This window comes from Mastomys coucha, unplaced genomic scaffold, assembly GCF_008632895.1.
Source record: "Mastomys coucha isolate ucsf_1 unplaced genomic scaffold, UCSF_Mcou_1 pScaffold21, whole genome shotgun sequence".
NCBI lineage: Eukaryota > Metazoa > Chordata > Mammalia > Rodentia > Muridae > Mastomys > Mastomys coucha.
Genome location: NW_022196904.1, coordinates 108,730,820 through 108,757,415, shown reverse-complemented (window position 1 = coordinate 108,757,415; position 26,596 = coordinate 108,730,820). Strand labels below are relative to the sequence as shown.

General features: G+C 40.6%; 2 protein-coding genes across 6 annotated transcripts in view; one reads left to right on the top strand and one right to left on the bottom strand.

The window, feature by feature from the left end:
- The window catches only part of Eri2 (ERI1 exoribonuclease family member 2), an 11,679-nt gene extending 8,911 nt beyond the window's left edge, over positions 1 to 2,768 (top strand). For all 5 annotated transcript variants that reach the window (XM_031388081.1, XM_031388079.1, XM_031388082.1 and 2 more), the window contains one exon: positions 24 to 2,768. In XM_031388081.1, the coding sequence (XP_031243941.1) occupies positions 24 to 1,355 (1,332 nt within the window). In that variant the 3' untranslated portion in view covers positions 1,356 to 2,768. The remainder of the gene's footprint in view (positions 1 to 23) is intronic.
- On the bottom strand, positions 2,005 to 26,596 carry Acsm3 (acyl-CoA synthetase medium chain family member 3). The gene is made up of 15 exons (XM_031388101.1): positions 26,377 to 26,596; positions 20,866 to 21,017; positions 19,745 to 20,018; positions 18,913 to 19,123; positions 12,323 to 12,530; positions 11,551 to 11,694; positions 11,200 to 11,356; positions 10,883 to 10,962; positions 9,239 to 9,362; positions 8,165 to 8,245; positions 6,813 to 6,914; positions 5,662 to 5,789; positions 5,469 to 5,568; positions 2,640 to 2,759; positions 2,005 to 2,305 (listed from the first exon to the last, which is right to left on the bottom strand). The coding sequence occupies exons 3-15, from the start codon at positions 19,943 to 19,945 to the stop codon at positions 2,219 to 2,221; spliced, it is 1,743 nt and encodes a 580-aa protein (XP_031243961.1). The 5' UTR covers positions 19,946 to 20,018; positions 20,866 to 21,017; positions 26,377 to 26,596; the 3' UTR covers positions 2,005 to 2,218.

Here is a 26,596-nt window from a genome sequence, read left to right as displayed (position 1 = left end):
TGGACTTGTCTATGGAATCATAGGTTCTCACTAAGAAGAATCCCAAGATTTTGGCCAGAAGTTTGGGTACAGATCAAGCTGAAGAAGCAACTGCCTGCAACTTTAGTATCCAGAGTCCCAGCATATATCAAAAGGAGCCCCAAAGTACAGTAAACACAAAGGGAAATGCTCAAATGGATTCAGTTTGTGTGAATTCCTGTATAAATGGCCAATTACAACTAAAAAGCAACACTAGAGCAGATCTTTACAGTATCAGACATAGCTTTCCTCCTTTCTCTACCAAGTCATCGGCATCTGTGGAACAGCTGCATCCTCCCTCCTTGAATCCACCTCTCTATGTGCAGAAGCCAAGGAAAAGTGGTCAGCTTGCATCGAGGGACAGCTCAGGGGCCTCAACACTTAACTCCAACTTGGTGCTTGTATCTACCACCATTCCGTCTGTTAATCTTGTTTCTGATGTAGAAATAGATCGTACTTTTGACTGTTTACCAATGTTGGCTGAGTGGGAAGATGTAGCTTTACTGCCAGCATCTCAGGCTGAACTAGACACAGACTGTACGCCTCCTGTTAGTGACACAAATGTCGATACATCATTTAATTCTGCAGAGAGATCACTTGTTTCAGAAGAACCAGAAACCCTTAGTTATGAAAACTTTGAAGACCTTAAGGAAACTCCTCAAAACTCTGAGACATCTAAGTCTATTGTGTATAAGAGTCCTCACAGTACAGTCTATAATGTAAAAGGAGCCAAACTCCCAGGTTTGGATGCCGGTGCTTTTAAGTTACCTGAATGTAAACCATTTCCTTTCACCAGTGTTCATGCCAATGCATCACATCCTTCAGTTCTGAGGAGACAATCTCTCCTTTTAGGTGGTAATAAAAGGAATTCATTTAGTCCTCCAGCTTTCCCACGAGCCAAAAAGCAGACCTTCACTATTCATGAAGAAAAGTCGACATCACCTATTTGCTCCCCAGGAACAACTTCTTGTAAAGTTTCTCCCTCTGTATTAACATCCACAGTTAATCTACAGGAGCCTTGGAGGACTGGAAAGATGACACCCCCTCTCTGCAAGTGTGGCAGAAGATCTAAGCGGCTTATTGTTTCTAATAATGGGCCAAACCACGGGAAAGCCTTCTATTGTTGCCCTGTTGGGAAATACCAAGAAGATAGAAAATGCTGTGGTTATTTTAAATGGGAACAAACACTTCAAAAAGAAAGAACCAGTGGCAAAGCTCTATCTCATTCCTCAGAAGGACTCACTTTCAGCTCTCCAGAAACAAGCCATATTCATGACAGAAATTTAAGTTTTCCTATTAAAAATTCTTTACGACTCAGACCTTCAATGAGACATTGATAAAACTCTCTTCTAAACTGCCTTTTACTTCAGTATAAGCCTTTTCTGACTTTTAAGCAGGAAAGATAGGAGTAGGGTTTATGTTATGCAGCCTCAGCTTATCTGAGCAGGGCAGCTACACTGGAGCAGTTCATACAAACAGAAGGGAAGTGTCCTGCATGGCCTGCACTCTTGCCAAGTAGTTGTCCATCAGCTGTCATCTGTTCATGTAGCAGTCCTTGTTCCTAGATTTCCAAGCATGAGCATTTAGATAATGTCTTATTTCATATATTAACATTTGCTGAATTTATCAAATTATCATAAAGAGCTACAAGGAAAAACTTTTTACAACCATGTTTATTAGGTTAAATTTAATAACTAGCCTTAAAATGTGACAGCCGTTTCTTATACTTTGGCCATCAAACAAATTTCAAACTATTTCTAAATTAATTGAATAAAAGTATAACTAGTAAAATTCTTACTCAACTCTTAGGTAAATATTCTAAGAATTACAACAATTTCCTAAAAACAGGGTTCTTTTCAAAGTTTGAAGATTTGTTCTGATTTGTATATTAGCATATTAGAATTGTTCAGTTAAGTTTTGAAAACCCATGGGGCAGAGATTTAGTTTAGAAACTGCTCCTCAAATAAATTTTAAGACATCTCAGCATCTGATGACATTCATTTTATGTTGGCAAATTACAGGAACATTGACATGAATGCAGAAGGATTCGATGGTTATTTGATTTCAGAATTCAGCCTCCGATGTCGTAACTACAAAATACTTTAAACCCAGTTTAAAAGCAGTCTGCCCACATAATCTGTGGTTCCTGCAGACTCTTAGGCACTGTGTTTATAGATACGCCGGTATTAGTGGGATGAGTTTAAATTGTTGTCCATTCCTTTTTCCTCAGTTCATTTCTTTTGACCTTCCCACTGACAGTCTTTGGCAGCTCTTCAATAAATTCTACCTGTTGGTATTAAGGGGAGGAAGAAGTTAGTCCAGCACTTGTTAACTTCATTCAGGTCATGCCAGTTCGCAATAGCTCAGTTTCAAATTCTAGGTAAAAGGATGAAGTTGGGTATTTTTGATGTTGTTTTTTACATTAAAATTGTGAGCTAATTGACTGAATTGTGTTGGTGGCTTCAGTTTAGCCTCAGAATTTTTGATTAACTATTGTCATTGGCTCTGTTTAAAACCTCTTGTGTAGTATATTTAAGTAGAAAGATCATTTAAAGGAAAAAAAACAAGTAGAAAATTTTCCAAAGCACTGAACAAATATTACTTGTAACAAAGATGCCTACCTTTCTGGGGTATTTGTAAGGTGCTGTAGTCTTTTTCACATGCTCCTGAATCTCCTTTTTCAGTTGCTCTTGATCATGGGACTTGTAATCAGGATTCAGAACAATAAAAGCCTTTACTACCTAAAGAAATGTGTAAAACATCGGATTTGTCATGTGTTCGATGGCTTGGTATGTCTTGTCTGCTTTCTCTGAGTGGGAATCTGCCTGCTGGAGTGAACCACTGGGGGCTGGGAGAGTCATGGTGTAGTTCAGTCCTGCTGAGTGCTCATGCTCCTAAGCCCCCTGGCTGGCCTATGTCTCAGTCTTCCTCAGTACCAGAATGCTGGTGCAGCCTCCATTGCTCAGGGTCACCCTTGAACCCCTGCTGTGACCACATTTTTTTTTTGAACTGTGTGTTCTGCTCTGAGTCTGATTACCTCTGCCCTTGGCTTGCGCTTAGAAACACAGCAGCACACTAAGTACAGCCTCTTGTGTAACAGCTCAGCTTCTAGGCCTTGCTCAGCTCAACCCTTGTTGAAAGGAACAGCTCACTCAGACCATTCGTTCTTTTGGGTTTCTTTATTTTTTTTAGACAGAGTCTTGTCACATATACCAGGCTGGCCTTGAATTTACAGGGGTTCTCCTGTGTCAGTTTCCCAAGTACTAGATTACACTACTACATTTGGCTTATTTTTTTTCCTGAAGTAAGGACTAAACCCAGAGACACACCCAGCCTTTTCCACGCATTCTTTATACAAGGCTGTAATGATAGTATTAGCCTCTTTGCTATTGTTCTGACCCACTTATATAACCAGGAATCAGGAGAAGTGACCATGGCTGGTGCTATGCCCACATATCCTGTTCCTTGAAGTCAGCCCTAACCGGAACTGTTGTGGGGAGACCTGGGAGTTTTGGGACCTTTAATGGAGAAGGAAGAAGTTTGGGAGCCTGTCTATTTTATTCTTTCCTGGGCACTGCCAGCCCTATCCCTCACTGCTTCCTTTAAATGCAGAACTCTAGCTGAGGCAAACACAGTATTTAGAACCAAATCCAGATTCCCAACATGGGCTACAGTCCAGAGAGGCCCTTCACAACTCTTGATTAAGTACCCTGTACTTTAGAAACTGAAATCTTATTAAATTTACTTTCTTTACTATTTAATCGGAGAGAAAAGCTTAATTGAAAATTATTTGAAACAGTCACTTAGAAAAGCCATTTGGTAAGAACTTGTAACGAAAATTTTACCGGCTGTTCTTCCCTAGAACACGAGTTTAATTCCCAGCTCTCACAAATGTTGGTAACTCCAGTTCTAGGGGATCTGACACCTTCACACAGATATACATGCAGGCAAAACAACAGTGCATCGATAAAAACAAAAATAAAAAGAAAGATCATTTTTAAAAAAGAAAAATGTGATTAACTGTATTAGGAATTCTTAAAACAGGCAACAGTAAACAGTGCATAGTAAGCTTAAGGACTGTCACAGGCAAACAAACAAACAAACAAAATACAGTGCATAGTAAGCTTAAGGATTGTCACAGGCAAACAAACAAAAAAAAAATACAGTGCATAGTAAGCTTAAGGACTATCACAGGCAAACAAACAAACAAACAAAATACAGTGCATAGTAAGCTTAAGGATTGTCACAGGCAAACAAAAAAAAAATACAGTGTATAGTAAGCTTAAGGACTGTCACAGGCAAACAAAAAAAAATACTTAATATGTGGGATAGTATCCTTAAGTTTTCATTTTATCTGATTTTGATCAGTTTTTCTGGAACTTGCTATCTAATCAAAGATCTGATTAGCCCTTTCCTAGAGAAGGAGAAAACTGGCTAGAACAGGCCTACCACAGAAAGCAAAGGGCTGCATGTGGCATGCAGCACATTGCTGTTTCGTGCATGGATACCTTGAGGCATCCATCTCTGTCCTCCTCCAGGAAGCGTTGCAGCCCACAAGTGTTGGAAAGTTCAAACTTTCCCCCTCATTTCAGCTGATGGTAACACTACACCAAGACCCTACAACTATAGAGGAACTGTAAACCACCTACAGTTCTCGACTGTATCCTATTCTGGGATACCTAGTGACTGCCAAGCCAAGCCTGGTCCTAAAGGCTTCACACTCCCACTGTCCCAAATAAGCATTTGCCTAAGCAGATAGAATTGATGGAGATAGCAAGGTGTGAGAAGAGCTAAGACCCTGTGAGTGACATGTAGTGAAGAGACCCTTTAAAAACCCTCTGCTCCTTCCTCTCATCTACCTCAAACAGTCTTTCACAGTAAAACAGGGCTAGCATAAGCACTGCTCAAGAGCTAAAACAGCTCAGGGTCATCCAGGAATACAATGGGCTAGCCTCCAGCATCAAAGATCACTTGAGAAAAATAGAAGGAGAGCTATCCTTGTTTCAGGGCAACATTAATAAGTAAAGTAACTTAAGTAAAACATTGTTTTAAAGTATGTATTTGGGGGCTATGAAGACAAAAAAGTGTTTATTGCTTGAGCATAAATAAGAACCTGGATTCGCATCCTAAGCCTGATTGATTGGGAAGGTGGGGGGTTGAGCCAGGCATAGCAGTACAGGTCACCCCAGTAGTGGGGGAGGAGACAGGGAGCAAGGGCATACTGGCCTACCATCTAGCCTAAACAGTGAGTTCTAGTTTCAGGGGGAGACCTTGTCTCAGAAAATTAGGATGAAGAAGTGACTGAGGAAGATATTTTAATATCCACTTGTGCCTACAGGGCGAAATCACACCCACATATATGCATGTAACACACACAAAGCATTAAAGTATGCATTTACATGATCAATGAAGTTGAAAGTTGAGACAGTCTGGTTGTTTTTTTTTTTTACCTCTCCTCTGATGGGGTCTGGGCTGCTGACAACAGCTGACTCTGCAATGGAAGGATGTTCTATGAGGGCACTTTCTACTTCAAATGGTCCAATTCGGTAACTAGGAAAACACGACAGGAACTCATAAGGGTGAGCTATAGATTCACCCCCATTGCTTGATACGTAGGCATACATATATGGAAAAGAAAATTACCCAGAAGATAATATGATATCATCTGATCTTGCAACAAACCAGAAATAGCCATCTTTATCCATGTATCCTCTGTCCCCAGTAATATAGAAATTCCCTCGTAGAGTTGAAGCTGTTTTGGAAGGATTATCCTGCAAAACAAACTTTTTGTTCAATTTTGTTCATGTTATTATGAATGTGAATCTTCAGTCATTTTTTTAAATGTTCAAAGAAAAAGAAAGTTTGGCTCCTTTGAGAAGCCTCAGAATGAAGAGGAAGAGCCAGGGTCAAGTAGGAATGAATTTCAAGCATGGATCTAGCCCAACATAAAAGTGATAAATTACAGTTACAAAGACTTGGTACAACTCCTGGAGAATGTTTTATGTAGATCCTAAGATAAATGTTGCAGCATCTCTAAGATTTGGAGATTAGGACAATTAAGCCTTTTTCTAAATAATACCTAACACTGCCACAGAAAGAGATGGTTAAAAGAATGCACAATGCTTAATCCAGAGCAGAGGTGTTCTTTGGCTTGGTTTGGTTGGCATAAGAAGAGACCAGTTCTATAACTGGCATAAGGGGAAAACAAACACAATATTGCTACCTTCCATAGAGATCACTGGCAGGTATGATCTGGACCTCTTAGTATATGGATATAAACGTTGTTCTAATCTATGCCATGGTTAGAGATAAGAAGGCTTACAGTGAAATGAATTTACTACATCCTGTGGCCTCATTTCTTGTTTCTCTAGTTCCTCTGGAGTCGGGGAGAGATAATCAGATGTCAGAAAAATAGGAGTGTGCTGTTTGCTAGTTGAAAAGGATCTAAAGATGTTAGGAAAGCCTAGCTAAGAGCTACCTGTGATAGCTCATTTCCAAGGAGAGAGCACCAATGTGCTATTTGGCAAGAACATTGTTTCTTTGATTACCTGTCTGTGGGACTATTATTCAGAGCAGTTAATCTCTCAAGGAAGGATAAAATTCCTCGGTTTGTTTTATAAAAATAGGAGTAGTGACCAAATAGTTGTGGTATAGGGTCTTAGCTGAACTTACACTAGCTATGCAGTAACTGAGGATGATTTTGAATTTGTGGCCTTTCTGTTTATGTACCCAAATGCTGGAATTACACTTTTGAGGAATAAATAGAAGACATATTTTAAAAATAAAGCTCTTACTACATAATGAGTAAAAAGGCCAAATGGTCGATCAGGAAGAACTTGAACAGCAATATCCCCTTCTTGTCCAGGAGGAAGAATAGTGCCATTTTCATCTAAAATCTAGAATAAAACATGTCAGTTTACTTAAGGGAATTTTTATTTAATGCCACATCTGAAATTTTAGCTTTGAATCTTTTGGGCCAGAATTTAGGTTTAAAGTCATTTTATATATACTTTAAATTCTTTGTTTTCGGTTTTTTTTTTTTTTTTTTTTTTTTTTTTTTTTTTCCCGAGACAGTTTCTCTGTGTAGCCTTGGCTGTCCCGGAACTTACTCTATAGACCAGGCTGGCCTCAAACTCAGAAATCCACCTGCCTCTACCTCCCAAGTGCTGAGATTAAAGGCGTGTGCCACCACCGCCCGACTAAATTCTTAAATGTATTATTTACCCATTATTATTGTACAAAATGTTACAAAATGAAAATTGCCAAAATGTAAAAGAGTAGTAAAATTTTTCCTTACCTCTACCACCCAAATCATGTTTTGGTAATGTCCTTTGGGACACTTATAGACAGAAAACCTAGGAACACTTAAATTAAGTTTTGCAACCTGCTTTTGTTATTGAGCAATATGTCTTTGTTAAGCATGGATTCTAGACTTGTGCCATATTATTAAGTCAGGGAAGAAAAATAAAAAAACTATTTCAAACAAGCAGCCTTGTCATTTCTATGATCTGACGAACTTGGGACACCTGGATCCTCATCTTACAACTAGGCTTCAATTAAGTATAGGTCTGGGCCTTGTATTCTGGAAATTGATCCATTTTGCTTTTTTTTCTCTCTTTTAATATAAATATTAGTAAAAATCCTTTGTCTACACCGAGTTTTGAAGCTGAGTTGACCTGAGAAAATTTTAACCATAGTTAAAACCTGGAAGAGCCAGGCAGGCAGGCAGAGAGAGAAGTGTGTGCTACAGCCACTCTGAGCCTGGGCCACATTAGGCCCGGTTGATCCCTTCTGTGGGTCCTGTCCTGCCTCCACATACTGTGACCGAGAGTGTAGATACTGGAGCCAGATTGCTTGAGATTATGTTCCCACTTTAGGGGCCCGAGCTGCATGAACCTGGCTGAGTTCTTTAATTTCTTTGCACAGTCACCTGTAAAATGCTCTTATTAGTAGCATATCTTAGGATTTTTCTGGACATTAAACAGGTCAATTCTTGTAAATGCCCAGAATCCATGGCACAATATAGGTGTTTAAGCCAATACTTCTCACCCAATTCTCTTTTGGTAAAGAACTTAAAGTATATCACATGTAAAGAGTGAGGGTGGGTATGGCGAGCAGACACTGTTCTGGAAGGGGACATGCCAACCTTCACATCAAAAGCAGGAGAAGGCTTTCCCATTGAGCCAGGCTTAATTTTCATCCCCTTGAAATTTCCACAGATCAGCACCTAGGCAAGGAGAACAAAGTATGGTAGTAACATTATAAACAATATAAAATATGCCTCTGTCTATTGTGCATTCAGTCGACATAAAATGCATCAAACCTCTGCTAGTATACATAATAGAGATGTAAGAAAATAAATTACATGAATATGTTAACATTTTCACTTAGATTAACACAATGGTCACTATGCTGGTTGTGTCTAAATAATATGTCCACTTTTATACTTGTTTTATTTTGGAATTTCAATGTTTCCAGGTAATAATTCTCAGGGTTAAAAAAATTGAACGTTAAAAATAAGGCATGGCCAATGAAAAATGTTCCACTTTTCCCTTTCCCTGATCATCTTTGTCTCCCTTTCTGCTACAAAATAACCACTTTGTTCTTACTTTGTTGATCTCTGGAGCTCCTTGGTGGTGCTGGAGATTGAACTAAGGCCTCACATGGGCTAGGAAAGCGAATTGCCACTAAGCCACAACCCCCCTACAAATTCTTATCTGCATGATTTCTTTAAAGATCCCATTTATTTTACCTTATTATTTACGTATTTGCTCATTCCTGTAGCCCAGGCTGGTTTTGAACTCACAGTGCAGCTGAGAACAACCTTGATCGTCCTTCCTCTAAGGCTTTACAGTAATACTTTAGCAGCTGCTTTCTAAGGAGTCTCCCAGCAGACTTAATAATTCAGGGGACCAGAAACTCACAGCTTTAACTTTTGTGGCTCTTTAGAATGTCCCCTGACACATAGATACTTTTTTTCCTCATTAAAACCATTGAGACATTCTCACCTTGATTAGTTAATCATTTTTCTCAAAAATGTTACAGAGGTTGTTGTTTTTTTTTTTCAATTAGGTTTTCTTAAGCTTTTCTTTATTTTTAAAAAAGAGTTTCCTAACCACACCTTTCCTTATCCCTCCAGTGATCTTAAGAACACATTAGACACTTGGCTTTTATTTATCTAACGAATCCCATCTAATCCTGTCTTCAGTAGGGCAGGTACCGTTTCTGTCTGTCCATATCCTTCGTAGATGTCTAGGCCTGTCTTCTTTCTCCATTGTTCCATCACTTCAGGGTTGATGGGTTCCCCAGCACTCACACAGTGCTTCAAACTCTTGAACTTATAGCTTCTCCAAAAACAGGGAGTGAGGTAGAGAAGGAGAAATGGCAAGACATGGGAATTGGGAATACAGAATAAGCAGATTGTTCTGATACAATGTAGCACCTGATGCCAGAAACAGATAGCTGTAATGGAAAACAATACTAGAGGCCATGTGCAGATCATTCTGATATAAAGTAACACGTGATACCATAAGCAGACCATTCTAATAAATACCTGATGCCATAAGAAGATCTCTGTAATGCCAGATTTCTTTTTTCTCTTCTTTTCCCTCCCTTGGTGGTGGTGGGGGGTCACTTGTTGCAAAGAAGCACTATCTTTAGAGAAGTTGCCCCCATTGTCTATCCCTCCCCCCATCCCACCCTCTCTTTCTCTCTCTCACATACACACACCCCTATAGACATGTAGCCGTGGAACTTGCTATGTAAATTAGGCTAGCTTTGAATTCAGACCCTGCCTCCCAAAGTGCTGGGATTAAGTACACCACTACACCCAGCTCAATAATGGTATTTTAAATTATTAATTAAAAATTATCTCACAACTGCAAATTAAGGTTCTCTGAAGATGCCACATCTGTGTGAAAGACCTCACAGGCTGAACAACAGCACATCATGAGTGCAGTAAGATGAAATGTCAAGGTTGGAGGGCCAAAATTATCCTCAGCACTCTTACTCGTCATTTATTACTAAATAGTTTATCTAATCTTATCCTCATTTTATTAGGTAAAACTTTTGGAGGAATATGTTGTTAAACTGAGAAGACTACTGGTTTTCACAAACTCTAAAACCAAGACTATTATAACACTAGAAACCTAAAGAAGAAATCCCTTTCAGGCTCCCTTGTAGGCTACCAAGTGATGCCCTCACCAGTGTATCAGCAAATGCATTGATTTATGCCTTCCTTCCATTCTGTTATTAGAGAGTTTATGTAATCACTTCCACTTCTGAAACCATGTCCTTTGCCCATAGTCAATTATATTTGGCTCAGAATAAACGATATATTACTCTCTTTGGAGCAAGAGCTGTGCTTTGCATCACACATGAGTGGCTGAGCTGTGAACACAGTAACAGTATCTTCTTTTCAGAGCAACAATCAAGCATTTAAAATGGAATCGCAGTAGTTTTAAAACGTTCCCTCCCCCCAAAAAAGCATTCATTCTTACTTCTGTTCTTCCCGAGAATTTGCAAAAAGGAGCAACCTATTATCTCATCTCAGATAATAGCTGTCACCTCAAAGATTAAATGCTTTCCTCTTATAAAAGACAAACCAACAAACTATAACCATTGCATTCTTAGCTCTAGACATGGTCTAATCTTCCCTCCCCTCCCCAGGTTTATGGGAGTCTGCTCTGGACACAGCAACCATCTACAAAATGTCAGGAAGAACTCAAAGGAGGAAGAGAAAGAAAACACTGAACTGTACTGTACCAACTGATCAGATCTGTGGTTTTGGACAAATGGGTCTTTGATTTTCAAACTTCCTCTTTTCTTCTCCTTGACTGAATATCCATTTACGGACATGTCTTACCTGCTTATGTCATTCTGGACAAGCATCCGGTAGGCAGTTGGTGCAGAACAGAAGACAGTGATGGGGAACTTGGAGAGGGTCTGCAGTTGAGAAAGAGCAAACTCTGTCTCAACTGTAATATTAATTGGCCAGAGGCACAGCACAATGTAAAACTGTTTATTTTCATGGAAATGTACGCAGATCTTTTCCTGTCTTTGTGGGCTTTGCAAATGTAGACATCTGAAAACTCCCAATCTCTGTTTACATTAGTTACCAGGCCCATCAGTGGTGCTTCTAATCTAACACATTTCTAACCATGAACTTCTGTGCTGCCTTACTTGCAAGATGGAAGTTGATTCAAAACGGGGCAAATAGTGTGCAAAAACACATGCTCCTTGAGTCCATGGAGAAAAAACACTGCTCCATGCAGACTTTGCCCAGCCTGTATCTGAAGTATTCCACATCACATCGGAGGCTATCAAATCCAGCCAGAACCTGGGACACAAATAGCACTGTTGTATACATTCATTGAATTGGCAAGAATTACCTGCATAAAAATGTATGTAAAAATTTAAATATATAAATTTACAAAAGTGTCTATAATTTGTTGGAAAACACATTTTAAAAGCCAGTCTACAAATCATTCTTTTTACAGATTTTATACTATAGCCACAGTTCTGGGAAAATACCTTCCGTTGACAGACAGTCCTAAACCAAAACTGCTGTGTGTGTGTCCAATCATCTTAGGAGGGCCAGTTGTCCCACTGGTGAAGAAGATGGCCATCATCTCGTTGTGTTTTGTGTCCACACAGGTGTGGCTGTCACTGGCATATCTGCAAAGGACAACCTACAGTGTTTATATGAATGAATGACCTCTGAGGAAGATTTGCAAACCTATCTGCTTTGGGCCTCTTCAGTATCTGAATCAGTGACTTGGATTCAGCCCTAAGGTAAAAGCTACCTCTGTTTCCATCCTTTGACTTGTGAGATATGAGCAGCCGCCTTCAAGATCATGCGTCTGCTAGAGAGAGCCCTCATCCAAAACTGGTCATTGTGGGTGTGTAGACTGTCACAGCCCTGAGATCCATCCAAAGCTCGGAACTCCCAGTGTGTTAGCCGAGAGCTTCATAGGGAATACATAGAAAATCAATTTCTTCCTTTGCCCAGTTCTTTCATCCTTTCCTTTTTTTCACAAGAGACCTCCTCAGTAAGTCTCTTGTATACCATTCTCTACCTCAGTGAATGCTTTGTATTTGCTTATTTATTTTATCTCAAGCGAACCCCTTCTTACGGAAGAGAAAAGCTTGCACTGCCAGCTGTGAGTTCGGTACCAACCACTGATTAGTCTCGGGCGTGGACTTACTGCTTTTCTTTTCCTTGACCTCACTGCTACAGAGTTGGATACTTTTTCCATTATTGCCTTTCTTTGTAGGGCACTGTTTTAAAACTAAGGGTACTCACTTCATCATCTCCTTGAGGTTCCCCCAACCTTCTCTGGAGTGCTGAGAGACAATTAATTTGGAGTGGAGATGTTCACATTTAGCTGCCACGCTATCCACTGCTGGGGCCAAAGCATCATCAGTAATGACGCACTTAGCTTTTGCGGATTGTAGTCTATAGAGGATGTCTTTCTGGGTCAGCTGAGTGGTTCCTGGAACTAAGACTGTCCCTGAAGGAATAGAAAAGAAATAACAATTGAAAGCAAGGTTAACGTCTGTTATGATAGTTAGAATAGTGTAACTAATACATACACAATCGATGTGTCTCAGAATGGGTTAGTGAATTAACTAGGGGAGAAATCTATTTGTCTTCCCTTGTTCTGATTTTGCCTTTCAAGAGGTCTCCAAGTCTTTGACCCTTTGCCCTAACATAAAAACATTAATGCTGACTGATTATCTTGTATTTGAAGATCACCCATAACACTGAGCTTGAAAAATTTGTGGTTAAAAAATGATATGAAGCACCGGTTGTGTGCTTGGGTGCCAGATATTATTCTATTTTGTATGTTTTAACTCATTCAGTCCCCGTCTAGGATAAGCAGCTATGCATAGCTTGCCTTCTGGCTTCTGAATGTAAGCGACACTGCAGGACTCAGAGCACGCAGCTAGACTCCAGACCTGGACCTGTCACCACTCCAGTCCGGGGCCTCTTACAATGCACGATTGTTTTCTTTTTCTTGAAGTATGTGTCTTTTCTGTGGTTCTATCTTGTCTGTAGTAAATTACAAGGTGAGGTGCAGTGTGTTGGGGTCCTGGAGCCAGACACCCATAAACTTGCACCTCAAATAAACCCTTTACCTCTGCAAGCCACAGACTCTGTTTCTATAAAGTTGGAATCATAAAAATATAGAATTATTCCAGGATTAAATTAGTGAATGCATGTAATGAGTTTAGAATAAAACTTAATTATGTTTTAGCTATTAGCTCTTTTTTTCAAAGAATGAATGGATATTTTGCTTGAATAATAGACATGCTAACACGGAAGGAGGAGAAATCTCATGAGTTCCCCCCTTAAACAAAGAATTACAGCAACTGAGAGACTGCTGAGAGAGGGAGAAATGGCCCCCCCAGGAAGGAGCACCCAAACTGTTACCTAATTCAAAGTGGTCAGCTCTGAAACTGTGAATTCGCATACAAAACAGGGCAGTCAGTAGGTTTCGTTTTTTATGTTTGTGAGTCTATCTATACATAGGTGGAACAGTAATAATAAAAGAAAAGGAAGACATCAACCTGAGGTAGGGAGTGGGAAGCATTGAAAGGAGAGGACATGGGAGGGGCTGAAAGAAGGAAAGGAAAAGGGGAAAGTAATATAATTATGTTTTAATTCAAATTCATGTAGTGGCTGTTCTTGGTTGACAACTTAATGACATCTGGAATTAATTAAAACCCAAGTAGCTGGGCACCCCTGTGAGGAAGTTTTCTTGACTGAATCATTTGAAATGGGAAGACTGGCCCTAAATGTGGATCTTTTGAGGTGGGAGGATCCACCTTAAATTTGGGCCACACCTCCTGGTGGCAGCCTAAAGAAAGGATGTGGAAGAAGAAAGTGCATGTTCTTTGCCTGCCTGCTGTCACTCTCTCTTGCCAAACCTTCTGGTATTAGAGCCTACTTCTCTGGTATTCCAGCATACCAAAGACCAGCTGAGATATCTGGCCGCATGGACTGAACAACGTTCTTGGACTTTCCGTTGCAAGTCAGTCATTGTTGACTTAGTCAGACCTAGTCAGGCTTGTAAGCCACTCTTATAAGTCCTGTGTATATGAGACTAGAGATTCATTCTATCAGTCTTGTTTCTCTAGAGAATCCTGATTGATATAATGCAATAAAAACAAATTAAAAATAAAAGTAATTAATTTGAAGACAAAAATAATATATCACCTGGACTGGAGAGAGATGGCTCATTGGTGAAGAACACTGGCTGCTCTTGGAGAGGACCTCAGTTAGTTCTCAGCATCTACATGGCAGCTCAAATAAGCTCCAGATATATATATATATACACACACACACACACACACACACACACACACACACACACACACAAAACCACATACACACATACATAACACACACAGTACACACACATAACATGCACAATATATCTTTAAGAAGGGAATCTTTCATCTCTCTTTGTTCCTATGTACTCAACTGCATTCTGTGTATTTCTCATACACCTGTCTTCTGGGATGCACCATTTTTAGCTCTCAATCTATAAGAGATATGTAGACAGTATTTACTTCTGGATGGTTTTTACCCTTCCCAGGTGAAACATGAATTAGAATCTCTGAAATATGTGTGAGAACATACATGCCATGCCAGAGTTTTAGAAGATGTTGAGTGGTGCTACAGAATTTGTTCCTGACAAACTCCCTAGTCCTTCTCTCTGTCCCACAGTCTCCCTTAGATAGTCCTTATCAAAACTGATGTATTAACCACATCTTATCATCTATGTATAGAATCATAAGCTATGTACAAGCAACTGCAGTCCTATTGAGTTAGGACTTTAACTTCTATGTTCAATTAGCCGTTTATTTTTTAAGATTTGTTTTTATGTGCAGGTGTGCATGCGTCTGTGTCTTTGTGAGTTTATGTACACATGTCTGTTCAGGTGTCTGCAGAGGCCAGAAGAAGGCATTAGATCATTTGGAGCTGGAGTTCCAGGCCTTTGTGAGCTGTCTGAAGTAGGTACTGGGATCCAAAACTGGTCTTACAACAGAGCAGCAAGCACTATTAGTCCCCGAGTTATTTCCCCAGCCTCTAGCTGTTTATTCATTAAGTGAGGAAAATGACCAGGAAAACAAATAACTGTGAACCACAAATACTAACATCGTTAGTCTATCAGATTCATGGCTCATTGTCTCCCTTTCATCCTTCTAAGATAGTTTCCTTTCCTTCTTATGGAGAGCCCCAGGAGTCATGTCGGAATCAGGAAAAGTTGCCCCGACTTATTCTGGGTGGCTTCTCCTTTAAGTTCTACCATCAGATTCTGCTCAAGTACTAAAGATACCCAGTGAATTATCAGATGGGTCATGTGTAGTGAGCCTAAAGCCTCTGAACAGCAATCCAAGCTGCACACTAGCCATAGTGAACAGGAATGTTAGCAGAGAGGAATTAACATAAGAAAGATGCAGACAAGAGGCACAGTGGCTTCAGGACAAGCAGAGGAGGAGGCTGCTGGCTAGAGTCTGCTTACAAAACCCCTGAGCTCCTTCTGTACTGTTTTTCCCTCTGTAAGGTTCTCCAGCAGCCATTCAGTTGCCTCCCTTTATTGAATTAATATGAATGTATACCTGATCCTACCAGTTAAACAGTGCCTTACTAAGAAAGTGAGCTTAGGGCTGGCAAGATGGCTTAGCAGGTAAGAGCACTGACTGCTCTTCCAAAGGTCCTGAGTTTGGATCCCAGCAACCACATGGTGGCTCACAACCACCCGTAATGAGATCTGACTCCCTCTTCTGGTGTGTCTGAAGACAGCTACAGTGCATTACGCTGTAGTGAGCTCGGCTGGAGCAAGCAGAGGTCCTGAGTTCAATTCTCAGCAGCCACATGATGACTCACGGCCATCTGTACAACTACAGTGTACTCATACACATAAAATAAATAAATAAATCTTAAAAAAAAAGTGAGCTTAAATGATGTTTATGCATGCCCTCATTTTGTAAAAAAAAGAAAAATTGAGTCTGAAAATTGGCTCTGCTTTCCCAATGTATAATTTATATGTATATATGAAATAGAATATTTTAGCCCTTTAATAAAAGAGTAGCCACTAAATACTGTGATATATTGTGACAATAAGAACATTAATTCAGCAGATATTTTACTAAACATTTACTATATCTGTAGTTGCAGAGATATGCTAAAGTAATGGCCTTTTAGAGTATATCTGGCCTCATGGGACTTGCAGGTTATAGATAGGCAAATACTATGCCCAAACATTTAAATAGTTTTGTGTGTGTGTGTGTGTGTGTGTGTGTGTGTTTGTGTGTGTGTCTGTGTCTGTGTCTGTGTGTGTGTTCACTTCCTTCACAAACTAACTTTACCTTCATTGTTTGGGATTAAAGGTGTGTACTAAAGGTGTGTCTATATTTCAGCCAGAGGGATTAGCGGTGTGTGATAAGGGCTGAGCCACACCACAACTAGAAACAGTTTTTTTTTTCATAAATATAACACAATCTCAAGGTTCACAGTGTGATCAAATATCCTGCAACAGAGAATAGCCCTATAGGCTCACGTATTTGAATATTTGTGCCATGCCCACTCGTCTACTCCAGTCATATCCAAATTATTGGGAGTAAAAGCTTGATTAAGGATGAGAGGCATTATGGCCCCAAAAGGGAGCTTGTTCCTTCTGGGTATTCAGATAGTCACTGGCATCTCCTAACTCAGACGTGTTCCAGATTAGTCTTTCCAGTAATCAACAGCCCTCTTATTTAGGCATAAAGGTACCCCAAGAAATGATTCGTAAATGGCTAAGATTGAGCATTGTTTCCTGACCAGCACAATGTTTCCAACCTTTCCTAATTCAATTCCAGGCTGTCCTTAGCTTGGAATTTCTCTCAAGGAGTCTGCCTTGCCAGACAGGTTTTCTTCAGAGCTAGCAACAGAGGTCAAGCACATTCCTCAGGGCAGTCCCACAGAAGAAAGAATTGTTTTATATACTAGAGAATAATTGAAGGGCTTCCCTCACTCAAGGACATTAGCTAGAACTGTTAGGTTGGAACTTCAGGTGCTAGCCTCCAGCAGAACCAGAGAATTAGCATAGGAATACCAAATTAGCCCCAGTGGGGAGGGCACCATTGCTCTTCTGTCCGCTTCACAGTGATCTTAGTCAATAAGATCACTGACCTTGATGTGACTGTCACCTGCCTACATGACTCTTGTCATCTGCCCTGCTTTCTGTATACCATATAAGCCTGCTTTTCACTTTGTGCAGGAGGACTCACACTAGGACTTGCACTTGGGGACTTGCGCTAGGATTGGCTCTCTGACTAGAACCAGAACTTAGATGGATTAGGACTCAGACTCATGCAGTCCACAGTCCCCCCAGTCCAGAGCACTTGGGCCCGGGGGATGCAGCACCAGTCCAGAGGAGATAGCTACTGCTTTAGACCCAGTGTGTTTTAGATGGCCTCAGATGTACCTTAACTGCTGAGCTGCCAGATTTATCATCTCTCTTTTGCAATGACTGTAAAAGTCTGATGCCATTTTTAAGAAATACATTCAGATCCTGTACTTCATGTGTTGTCTCTGCCATCATTTCTTCACCTACGCCTCATCGACCTGACTAGGACCCCGTTTCTCCCGCGGGTTGAGGGAGGCCCAGATCGGCTGGCCTGTGGCATATTTGGTTCCTAGTTGGTGGTATATTCAGGAAAGATTAGGAGGTATGGCTTTGTTGAAGGAGTTGTGGCCTTGTTGGAGGCAGTATGTCACCGGGGTTGGGCTCTGAGGTTTCAAACATGCCAGGTTCAATCTTGTCTGTTCTCTGTTTCCTCCATGTGGATCAGATGTAAGATCTCAGCTACTGTTCCAGCATCATGCCCGCCTGCTTCCCACCATAGTGAAAATGGACTAACCCTCTGGAACTGTAAGCAAGTCATAAATTAAATGCTTTTTTAAAAAAATAAGTTGACTTAGTGATAGTGTTTCTTTCAGCAAAAGAACATTAACTCAAACAGGTGCTTAAAGAAGATAGTAGCTAGGGGAAGATATCAGGATAAGGTTGTCTGAGAAGGCAACATTAAACTGAGGACTGAGGAAGCTAGAGACATGACCCAGAGGTTAAGAGCACTAGCTGCTCTTGCAGAAGACCCAAGTTCTATTCCCAGTACCCACAAAGTGGTTCACAACCATCTTTAACTCCAGTTCCCCAGGAATCTGATGACACCCTCTTCTAGCCTCCGTAGGCACCAGGCATGCACACAGATACACATATATGGAAAGCACTCATACACACAAAATAACTAAATCTTCAAAAACAAACCAAACAGCAAAAAAAGAAAGAAAGAAATCTGACACTTGAAAGTTGAGTAAGAGTTGGCCATGTACTTAGTTTTGAGGGAAAGAAGTGCCAACATAGAAAAGAGTATGCAGAAAAGTCAGGAGAAGGGAATGACCACAAACATTAGAAAATACATTTGTCCTGGTAGAGTCAGGAAGCCTAATGATAGAGACATGAAAGGAATGGTGGGCAAATAGCTGTATCCTTTCAAGATGTGCCTAAGACCCTTGGAGCATGTCTGCAAGCAGAATTACTAAACACTACTAAACACACTGTGCCCAGAAAAATGTCTCATGTTACTTAGGTACATGTATAAACCTGGCATGGGTTTTTTTGTTGTTATTGTTGTTTTGTTTTTTGTTTTTTGTTTTTTCAAGACACAGTTTCTCTGTAGAGCCCTGGCTGTCCTGGAATTCACTCTGTAGATCAGGCTGGCCTCAAACTCAGAAATCCACCTACCTCTACCTCCCAAGTGCTGGGATTAAAGGCGTGCGCCACCACCGCTCTGCAAACCTGGCTTGTTGAAATGTGATCAGGAGAGTGACAGACTAACCTGTTCTCAGACAGGCCACATTTGCAAGCCACCACTCTGGGATCTTGGGTAGAATCACCATTACTCTGTCTCCTCTTTGCAGGGAACAGGCTTCTGTAAGTATGTTGGCAAATTGCCTGGATAAAGACCCGAGTTCTTCAAAACTCCATCTCACCTCTTCTCCATTTCCATCTATCCACCAGAAGGCTGGATTGGAAACTCTCTTTCCAGCCTGAGGAGAGCAGAGCAGAGCAGTTGTGTACTTAGAGGTTGTTATATTGTTAAATTAGATTTCAGTTGACTTAATGAAACATATTCTCTGCAGAAAACTCACATATCAGGACATACATGGGGTAAGTGCAAATCACTCAGAGGTTCCTATTTCTACATGCTGGGAGCCATGTCAGTTCATTGGGACCAGGTCCTTTATCATTTATCATGATTCCCCCAACCCCACAGTTAGAATTTTTATATCACTTCATCCCCTCATGGATGTATCTATATTTCATGTCTTGCTATTTTGACACTTAGAGTCACTTTTTATTTCTTTTTTGTTTAAAAGTGGGAAAAAACAAAAAGAATACATTAATATAACCTAGGCTTTCTCAAGCAGCCATGATGGAACCACTGGCCTTGTGGGCCAGAAAAGTCCATTTTCTGGGACTCTTCTGTACATTATGGGACTTCAGCAGTAACCTTCTTCCTTCAAATGTAACTCACAATTACTGACTTCTACTGATAACCCCCCCCATGGCAGTGAAACCCTCTGTAGTCACTGCTGACTACCCCTGGGGGCTCTGATCACTTGCAGTTGAACTCACTGAAGCAAGTTCCAGTGGCATTTGCTCCATACCTTTTCCAAATTGGTCCATTGGTCCAGGACATCTTTTGCAAAATTGAAATACTCTGGAATCTCTATTTTGAAGTCTTGTTTCATGGACTCATAGTTGGAAAAGTTCTGAGGAGTTGCTGTTCTGTAATCTTTATACAAGATTCTCATAGGATCAGGAATTGCTAGGCGATGAAAATACCTAGCACGAAGTAACATCACCATGGTGACAAGAGCTAATTAGCACCAATGTTGTTGGATGTTTTGGCATGCGAGATTTCCATGCAGACTAATCCAGCTAAAATGACAGGTAAAAATGACATATATTTGTTTTTTGTTTGCAAAGTAGTAAGACCCCAAAGCAGCTAAGTTTTATCGTAATTGTTCAGCACCCTCTCAGCACCATTTTCTGGGCATCCCTATGTGCCAAATGCCACTTTGAAGCTTTGTTATTTGTCACTAAATCCTTACAGAAACCCGGTGAAGTAGGTACTGTTACTATCTATGTGTACAGATAGAGAAAGCAATAAGAGCCATTGGCTGGATTCAAATCCAGATTTGTCTGGGCCCTGCCCATTCTCCTGACTACCCCAGTGTTGCATCCTACAAGCATTTCTCAACATTCTGTGACTCTGCAGAGGTCACATGATCTAAAGTCATATCAAAACACCACAGATTGTCTACAGATGAGGGAACTGAGAGTAGCCAGTACCAGCTTGGCCTGAAAGCACTATCCATGCCTAGAGTCTGTCTAGTTTATAGGCTTTGGTTCCCATGCTCCCAGTACGAGCCCATACTACCATCGAGTCCACACTTGGAGATATAATAACAGGGCTTCTGAGGGGAGGTGCTTCTCAGCCACCTACTCCTCCTTTCTTCTGTGGGAAGTCATTTGATCACAAAGTCAGTTACTTGGCTGAGGTTATTAAAAATAACAGCGTTAGTGTTGCAGGGATTGTGACTGAGTTTCTGCTCTTTAAGCTTCCCACGATTTTCCTACAATAAAACATAACTACTCTCACAATCACTAAACCATAATTTTAACAGTGATTCTAGCTGTGTGGTAGGGCAGCCTAGCTATGTGGAATCATTTCTGTAATGATAGAGTGTTCAAACAGGACAAGTAACACCAGATATTAGCTAACCTTTATCTTACATGGATCTGGTGGTTAAGCATCGTGTTGATGAACTGGATGCATTTGAAACCCAGGTGCTCCACTTCCTTGTGTGAGACCCTCAATAGTCAGTGATCTTGAGCTCTCTGAGATCATCCAGCTTGAACCTCCTTGTCTTTCACCTGCAAAGAAGATAAACCTCAAGCAAAGTAAGCAGCAGGCTTTACTCTGTTATATAAGGTTCGAACTTGGGACTTTGAACTCTCATTTGAATGTTTTTACTTTGAGCAGACAGGATTCCAGCAGAGGAGCGACTTGATATCCCATTTATGCATTGCATCACCAGGAAAGATTTTTTGTTTGTTTGTTTGTTTGTTTGTTTTTGGAGACAAGAGTTTCTCTGTGTAGCCCTGGCTGTCCTAGAACTCACTCTGTAGACCAGGCTGGCCTCGAACTCAGAAATCTACCTGTCTCTGCCTCCCAAGCGCTGGGATTAAAGGCGTGCGCCACCACTGCCCAGCACCAGGAAAGATTTTTATAAAAACTTTAATGCCTGGATAATTGACCAATGAAGTTACCACTTTGAGACGTGGGTCTGTGTTATTTTTAACATTTTACTCAGAGTTGTAATGCATAACCCAAATTGAGATCCACTCATTCAGAGCCTATGATCTATGAACCACTGCACCACTTGGACGCTTATCAGAAGTGCATAATCTTTAGGTTCCACTAAGATCCATTGAATTAGTGGATTTAAATCTTTTGACAAGATTCTCCACACAAATTTCTGAGATCAAGTGAGAAAAACACTGGTTTTTAAGATAAAAACAGTTGGCTAAGTCCATTGCCTGTTGAGTCAGACAGTCATGGAGTAGGGTCTGTTTGCCATCTAGTCATTGCAACCCTATTTGAACAGTGAGCCACTGACTCTCAGTTTCATATTTTATTAGTACAGAGACTGAGAGAACCTCTGTCAGAGAGGTGTGTTTACCAAAGACTGAGCTCAACAATGTGAATGGTCCTCATGGCACCTAGCCTACTGCTTTGGAATGGAATGGAATGAGGGTTGGTAAATGGTGGACTTCCTGGGCCATATTGTCTCTATTGTGATACTTGACTCTGCTGTACATGTTGGTAATACATCTACTTACTTATAAATAAGCAAATGTGGTCAAATCTTCCAAACACTTTATCAGTGACCACTGAAACTTGAATTTCATGCACTTTGCATGAGTTATAAAGTATTGTTCCACTTTTCTTTCTCAACTATTAAAAATGTGAAAACCATTGTTAGTTCACAAAGCAGTTAAAATTGGGCAGGAGGCTGGTTAACTCATGGCCTATAGTTGTCTGATGGTACAAGACTGTAAATTCTGTGAGGACCCAGGCCTTGTCCGTCACACTCATGCTTCTATCCCTAGGGGTTATAACCACATTTGACTCATAGTATATACATATTTGATTCAGTTTTCTGATCCAATTGAAATTAAAACTAACTGAAAAATAATAGGCTTTAACCCCAGAACTTGGGAGGCAGAGGCAGGCAGATTTCTGTGAGTTAATATATATATTATATGTTATATATATTATATGCTATATATATTTATTGACTGAATAGATTTTTTTCAGAAGGGGGAATTTTTTTTTATTATTGTATATTTTCTTTATTTACATTTCAGATGTTATCCCCTTTCCTGTTCCCCCCCCCCCAGGAACCTCCTTTCACAACCCCTCTCCCCCTCCCTCTATGAGGGCATTCCTCCACCTACCCACCCACATTCGCCTCCCTGCCCTTGCATTCCCCTACACTGGGGTATTGAGCTTTCACTGGACCAAGGGCCTCCCCTCCCATTGATGCCTAAGAAGGCCATCCTCTGAATTTTTAACTACAGAGTTATAGTTGACGTAAGAGATGCCTCTGCTGCCTTAATAAAAGTTATACAACTACCTGCATCATCCACATGAGGTAGTTTCTATTAATATAAATACAAGTTTAAAATCAGTTCATTGCCAATAACTCCTCAGCTAAGGTTTGGAACTTTATGTCCACCTCCCTCCCTCATGCTGGGATTTTTGAGCTTGCTCAGACCTGTGCATGTTGTGACAAATTACTGTAAATTCCTATGTGCACCTGCCCGAAACACTGTTTCCTTGTATATTCCTGAGTAGTGGCTGGTGGCAGTAAAAATAATAAAAACACATTGTTTGAAATTCTCAAAGAACTAATAAAAATGAGGAAGTATAACAAAAGAAAAATCAGTTTGTTGGTTATAGTGATTGTATTTCAAGTACTTGCTAGTCATATGTGGCCCTGGTCACCCTGCACTGGCAAGAGCTCATGTAGTACCTTTTTGCTGCTGCAGAATATACTGAGGATCTGTCTGGCTGATGGCTCAAATCTAAACTCACATAAAATGGGAAGTTTAAAATACAGGAAAATTGAGGAGGAAAATTCCCAAGGTAAGAGCTTTTTCTTGGTTCAGGGTTCACTGCCCAGAACTTTCTTTGACCTAATATTTGTGGGCCAAAAGTAATGACAGAAATTCAAGGCTGAAGAAAACAGCCTGCTCTTTAGAACAGAAATCACTCTGAGACTGTTTCCCCAGGGTTAAGGCCTCAAAGCTGCCCACTTGGCTGTGCTCCATCTTCTTAACAGACTTAGGATCGAGTTTCTTTCAACTTTGCCTTTCTGCCCCGGTGCAGCAGACGTTGGACTGACGGAGGTAGTCAGCACAGACGTTGGACTGACGGAGGTAGTCAGCACCACGCTCTCAGAAGCAAACTCATCTTGGTCTTTACTGTTTGGTCTAATGTCTTCAAATGTCACAAAAACCAAAAGAGATACACATTCGAAAATGCTCCTTCCTGTCTTGAAGGCTCTGTATTTTCATGCGGTTCTACCCCCAAGAAGCCACTCTTATTCCTGGCCTCTGAAATATGACCTCAGATTCTCATTTCCCCTCCAGCTGTGAGTATACAGTGGGTGGCCTAAGATTCTCACTATCCACACATCCAATCCATTTTCAATAATGTGGTTTTAGAGGCTGTTTTCTTATCAGTACATAGAGCACTTTAGTCATTCCTTGAAAAAAATAGCTGCCTTGAATTGTACCAAACAGCTGCCACACCATTTCATTAATCAAGTTCCCTACTGATGATCACTTGGGCTGTCCCTATTATTTTACAATTTAAATGAAAAGGTGAAGCCATTTCTGCTAATACAAATGTTATTTAAAAATAGTTAAGAAGTATGCTAAATGTTTCCTGATCCAATTGAACCAAAGGGCAAGAAGTTGGTCTGGTTCAGACACATTATTTGTAGGTTACTGTCTTAGTCAGGGTTTCTATTCCTATACAAAACATCATGACCAAGAAGCAAGTTGGGGAGGAAAGGGTTTTTTCAGCTTACACTTCCATGTTGCTGTTCATCACCAAAGGAAGTCAGGACTGGAGCTCAAGTAGGTCAGGAAGCAGAAAGCTGATGCAGAGGCCATGGAGGGACGTTACTTACTAGCTTGCTTCCCCTGACTTGCTCAGCTTGCTTTCTTATAGAACCCAAGACCACCAGCCCAGGAATGACACCACCCACAAGGGGGTCTCCTACCCTAAATCACTAATTGAGAAAATGTCTTACAGCTGGATCTCATGGAGGCATTTCCTCAAGGGAGGCTCCTTTCTCTGTCACAACTCCAGCTTGTGTCAAGTTGACACAAAACCAGCCAGTACAGTTATTATGGCTCATTTATTTACCCAATACATATTGCTTGAATGTTTAAAATGTTGCACATATAGACAAAATATTAGGAGGGTGTAGAGACAAGGTCCTCAACTGTCATGACTGGCTAATGTAAATGAAGTAAAAAAAAAAACGTGTTGTTACATGAAAAGGAAAATAGGGTAAGCAGGAGAAAGCCAGGCTCTTTTGGAAAGTCTCTCCAGGGATGCAGCATTTTTGCTGAGATCTGGGAAGTTGTGCCTAGCATTTGGATTGATTTATTATTCCACATTCCAGAGAAACACACCACCCTCAAACATACACACATCCAACTGAAGAATATGTTCATTCATCCTGAGACAGGCCTATATCAAATGCTGAGAATACTTCTGTTAACATGCTAAGGGTACCTGTCTCCCCAAGTTCACAGCTATGCAAATATTTACACTGGGGTTAAATACAGTGTACTCACCTTGCTGATATCAAGCAGAATCAGAGTTCAGTGTTTGTTATTCCTTCCCTAACCCCATACAAAACTCTCCTTCATTCAGAATCTTTCACAAATATGTTGGTGTAGCCACTGATAACTTACTTGTGTTCCAGCAAATAGCCACCTACCCATGCTCATGCAAAAACCCTCATTAAACTCATGAGTACAGAACAGATGTGAGAGTAAGAGTGGGAGGGGCTTTTCGGAGAGAAGAAGGGGCTTGGGAGGAGCTGGAGGGAGATGGGAGAGAGAAATAAAGGGTGATATGATCAAAATACATTAGGTATGTATGCAATTGTCAATGGATATGCTTATCCAGGTCGTATTTTATGGTCTTATCTCAAATGAACATTTTTAGAAGTCACATTTTAAAAAAGAACAGAAAACTGACCAGTCAGTTGGAACTTAAAATGATCTTAAGCATTTTTTAAATAAAAAAAAGGAATATCAACACTCCTTCATCAAACCCATAATATTTCTTTCTTCCCAACAAGGCTCAGTCAGTCCCTGACTTTACAATGCTCTTTTCTTACAACGTCCACTTTCCAGATTTGTAAAATCCCTTGCAGGCTAAGAAAAGATCACCTTTGTATGGTAAATCTAGATTTTACACCAGGCTATGAAATGTTGCTAAGAAAAATTCTAAGAAAGGCATCACTGTCTGGATGGATATGCTTTTGAAAGAATTTAAAATCTCATCTGACATATGAACTTTGGGTCCATATAGATGGCAGGGGGATCTTCCATCTTTCCACATCTCCATAAAGCCCTTTCCCCTGATTAGTCCAAATAATAACAGCAGACACACAGCCTCAAAGCAAAGTAAAACTCCATGGTTCTCACCCACAAAAAGACCTTGCCTTAACTCCCACCCTCCCACCCTCAATGCACTGCTTTAGAATGTCCCTTGTCCTGTAGAGAAGACATTTTTAGAGGTAATTTGTGTACTTCTCAATACTTAGAAGATGAACTTCCATCTACCATTGAGCAGGGTTCAGTCAAACAGAAGAAAACAGAGAAACATTTGGCTCCTACTCACTTAATTTTTTTCCAAAACATTTTATCATGTAAACACATGAACCCATTATTAAAACCCAAATCTCCCCAAAAGACCTAAGCTGAAAACTCAGCTGCTCTGCCAGCAATGCCCTGTGGGTGCTCCCTCCCCACCTCCTCCTCATGTTCCCATGGCAGCTGAGAGATTCTGAAACACCTCTACTGTCCACAGCTTCACAGAGCATTTTCTGGAATTGCTGGTCTTGTTTGCTAAACATTTATAAAGAAAACTTGCACTGTTGCAGGAAGTCTTACACAGGAAAAGAAATCGAATACTCACTAAAGATTCTGCTTCCCACACAGCTGGAGTGATAGCACACCTGCTTAATAGAAGAGAAAGCCAATTTCTCACCTCTGCTTCGGTGTTGGTTGTAGATCAAAGTGGAAGGAGTTTGACCAGCTAGCTGAGAGAACCAGACTGGCCCCGGAATGCCTTTCCTTGATAGGTGGATATATTGGAGGGAGGAGTGTGAATGTTTACATAACCCTAGCCTGTCCTT

Excerpts from the sequence above, each read along its gene's own strand:
- Acsm3 (XM_031388101.1), bottom strand. The coding sequence starts at position 19,945 with ATGGTGATGTTACTTCGTGCTAGGTATTTTCATCGCCTAGCAATTCCT. Across the intron at positions 10,963-11,199 it reads AATCAACTTCCATCTTGCAA|ACCCTCTCCAAGTTCCCCAT; the intron begins GTAAGGCAGCAC and ends TCTCAACTGCAG. Across the intron at positions 5,790-6,812 it reads GCCTTTTTACTCATTATGTA|GATAATCCTTCCAAAACAGC; the intron begins GTAAGAGCTTTA and ends TTTGTTTTGCAG.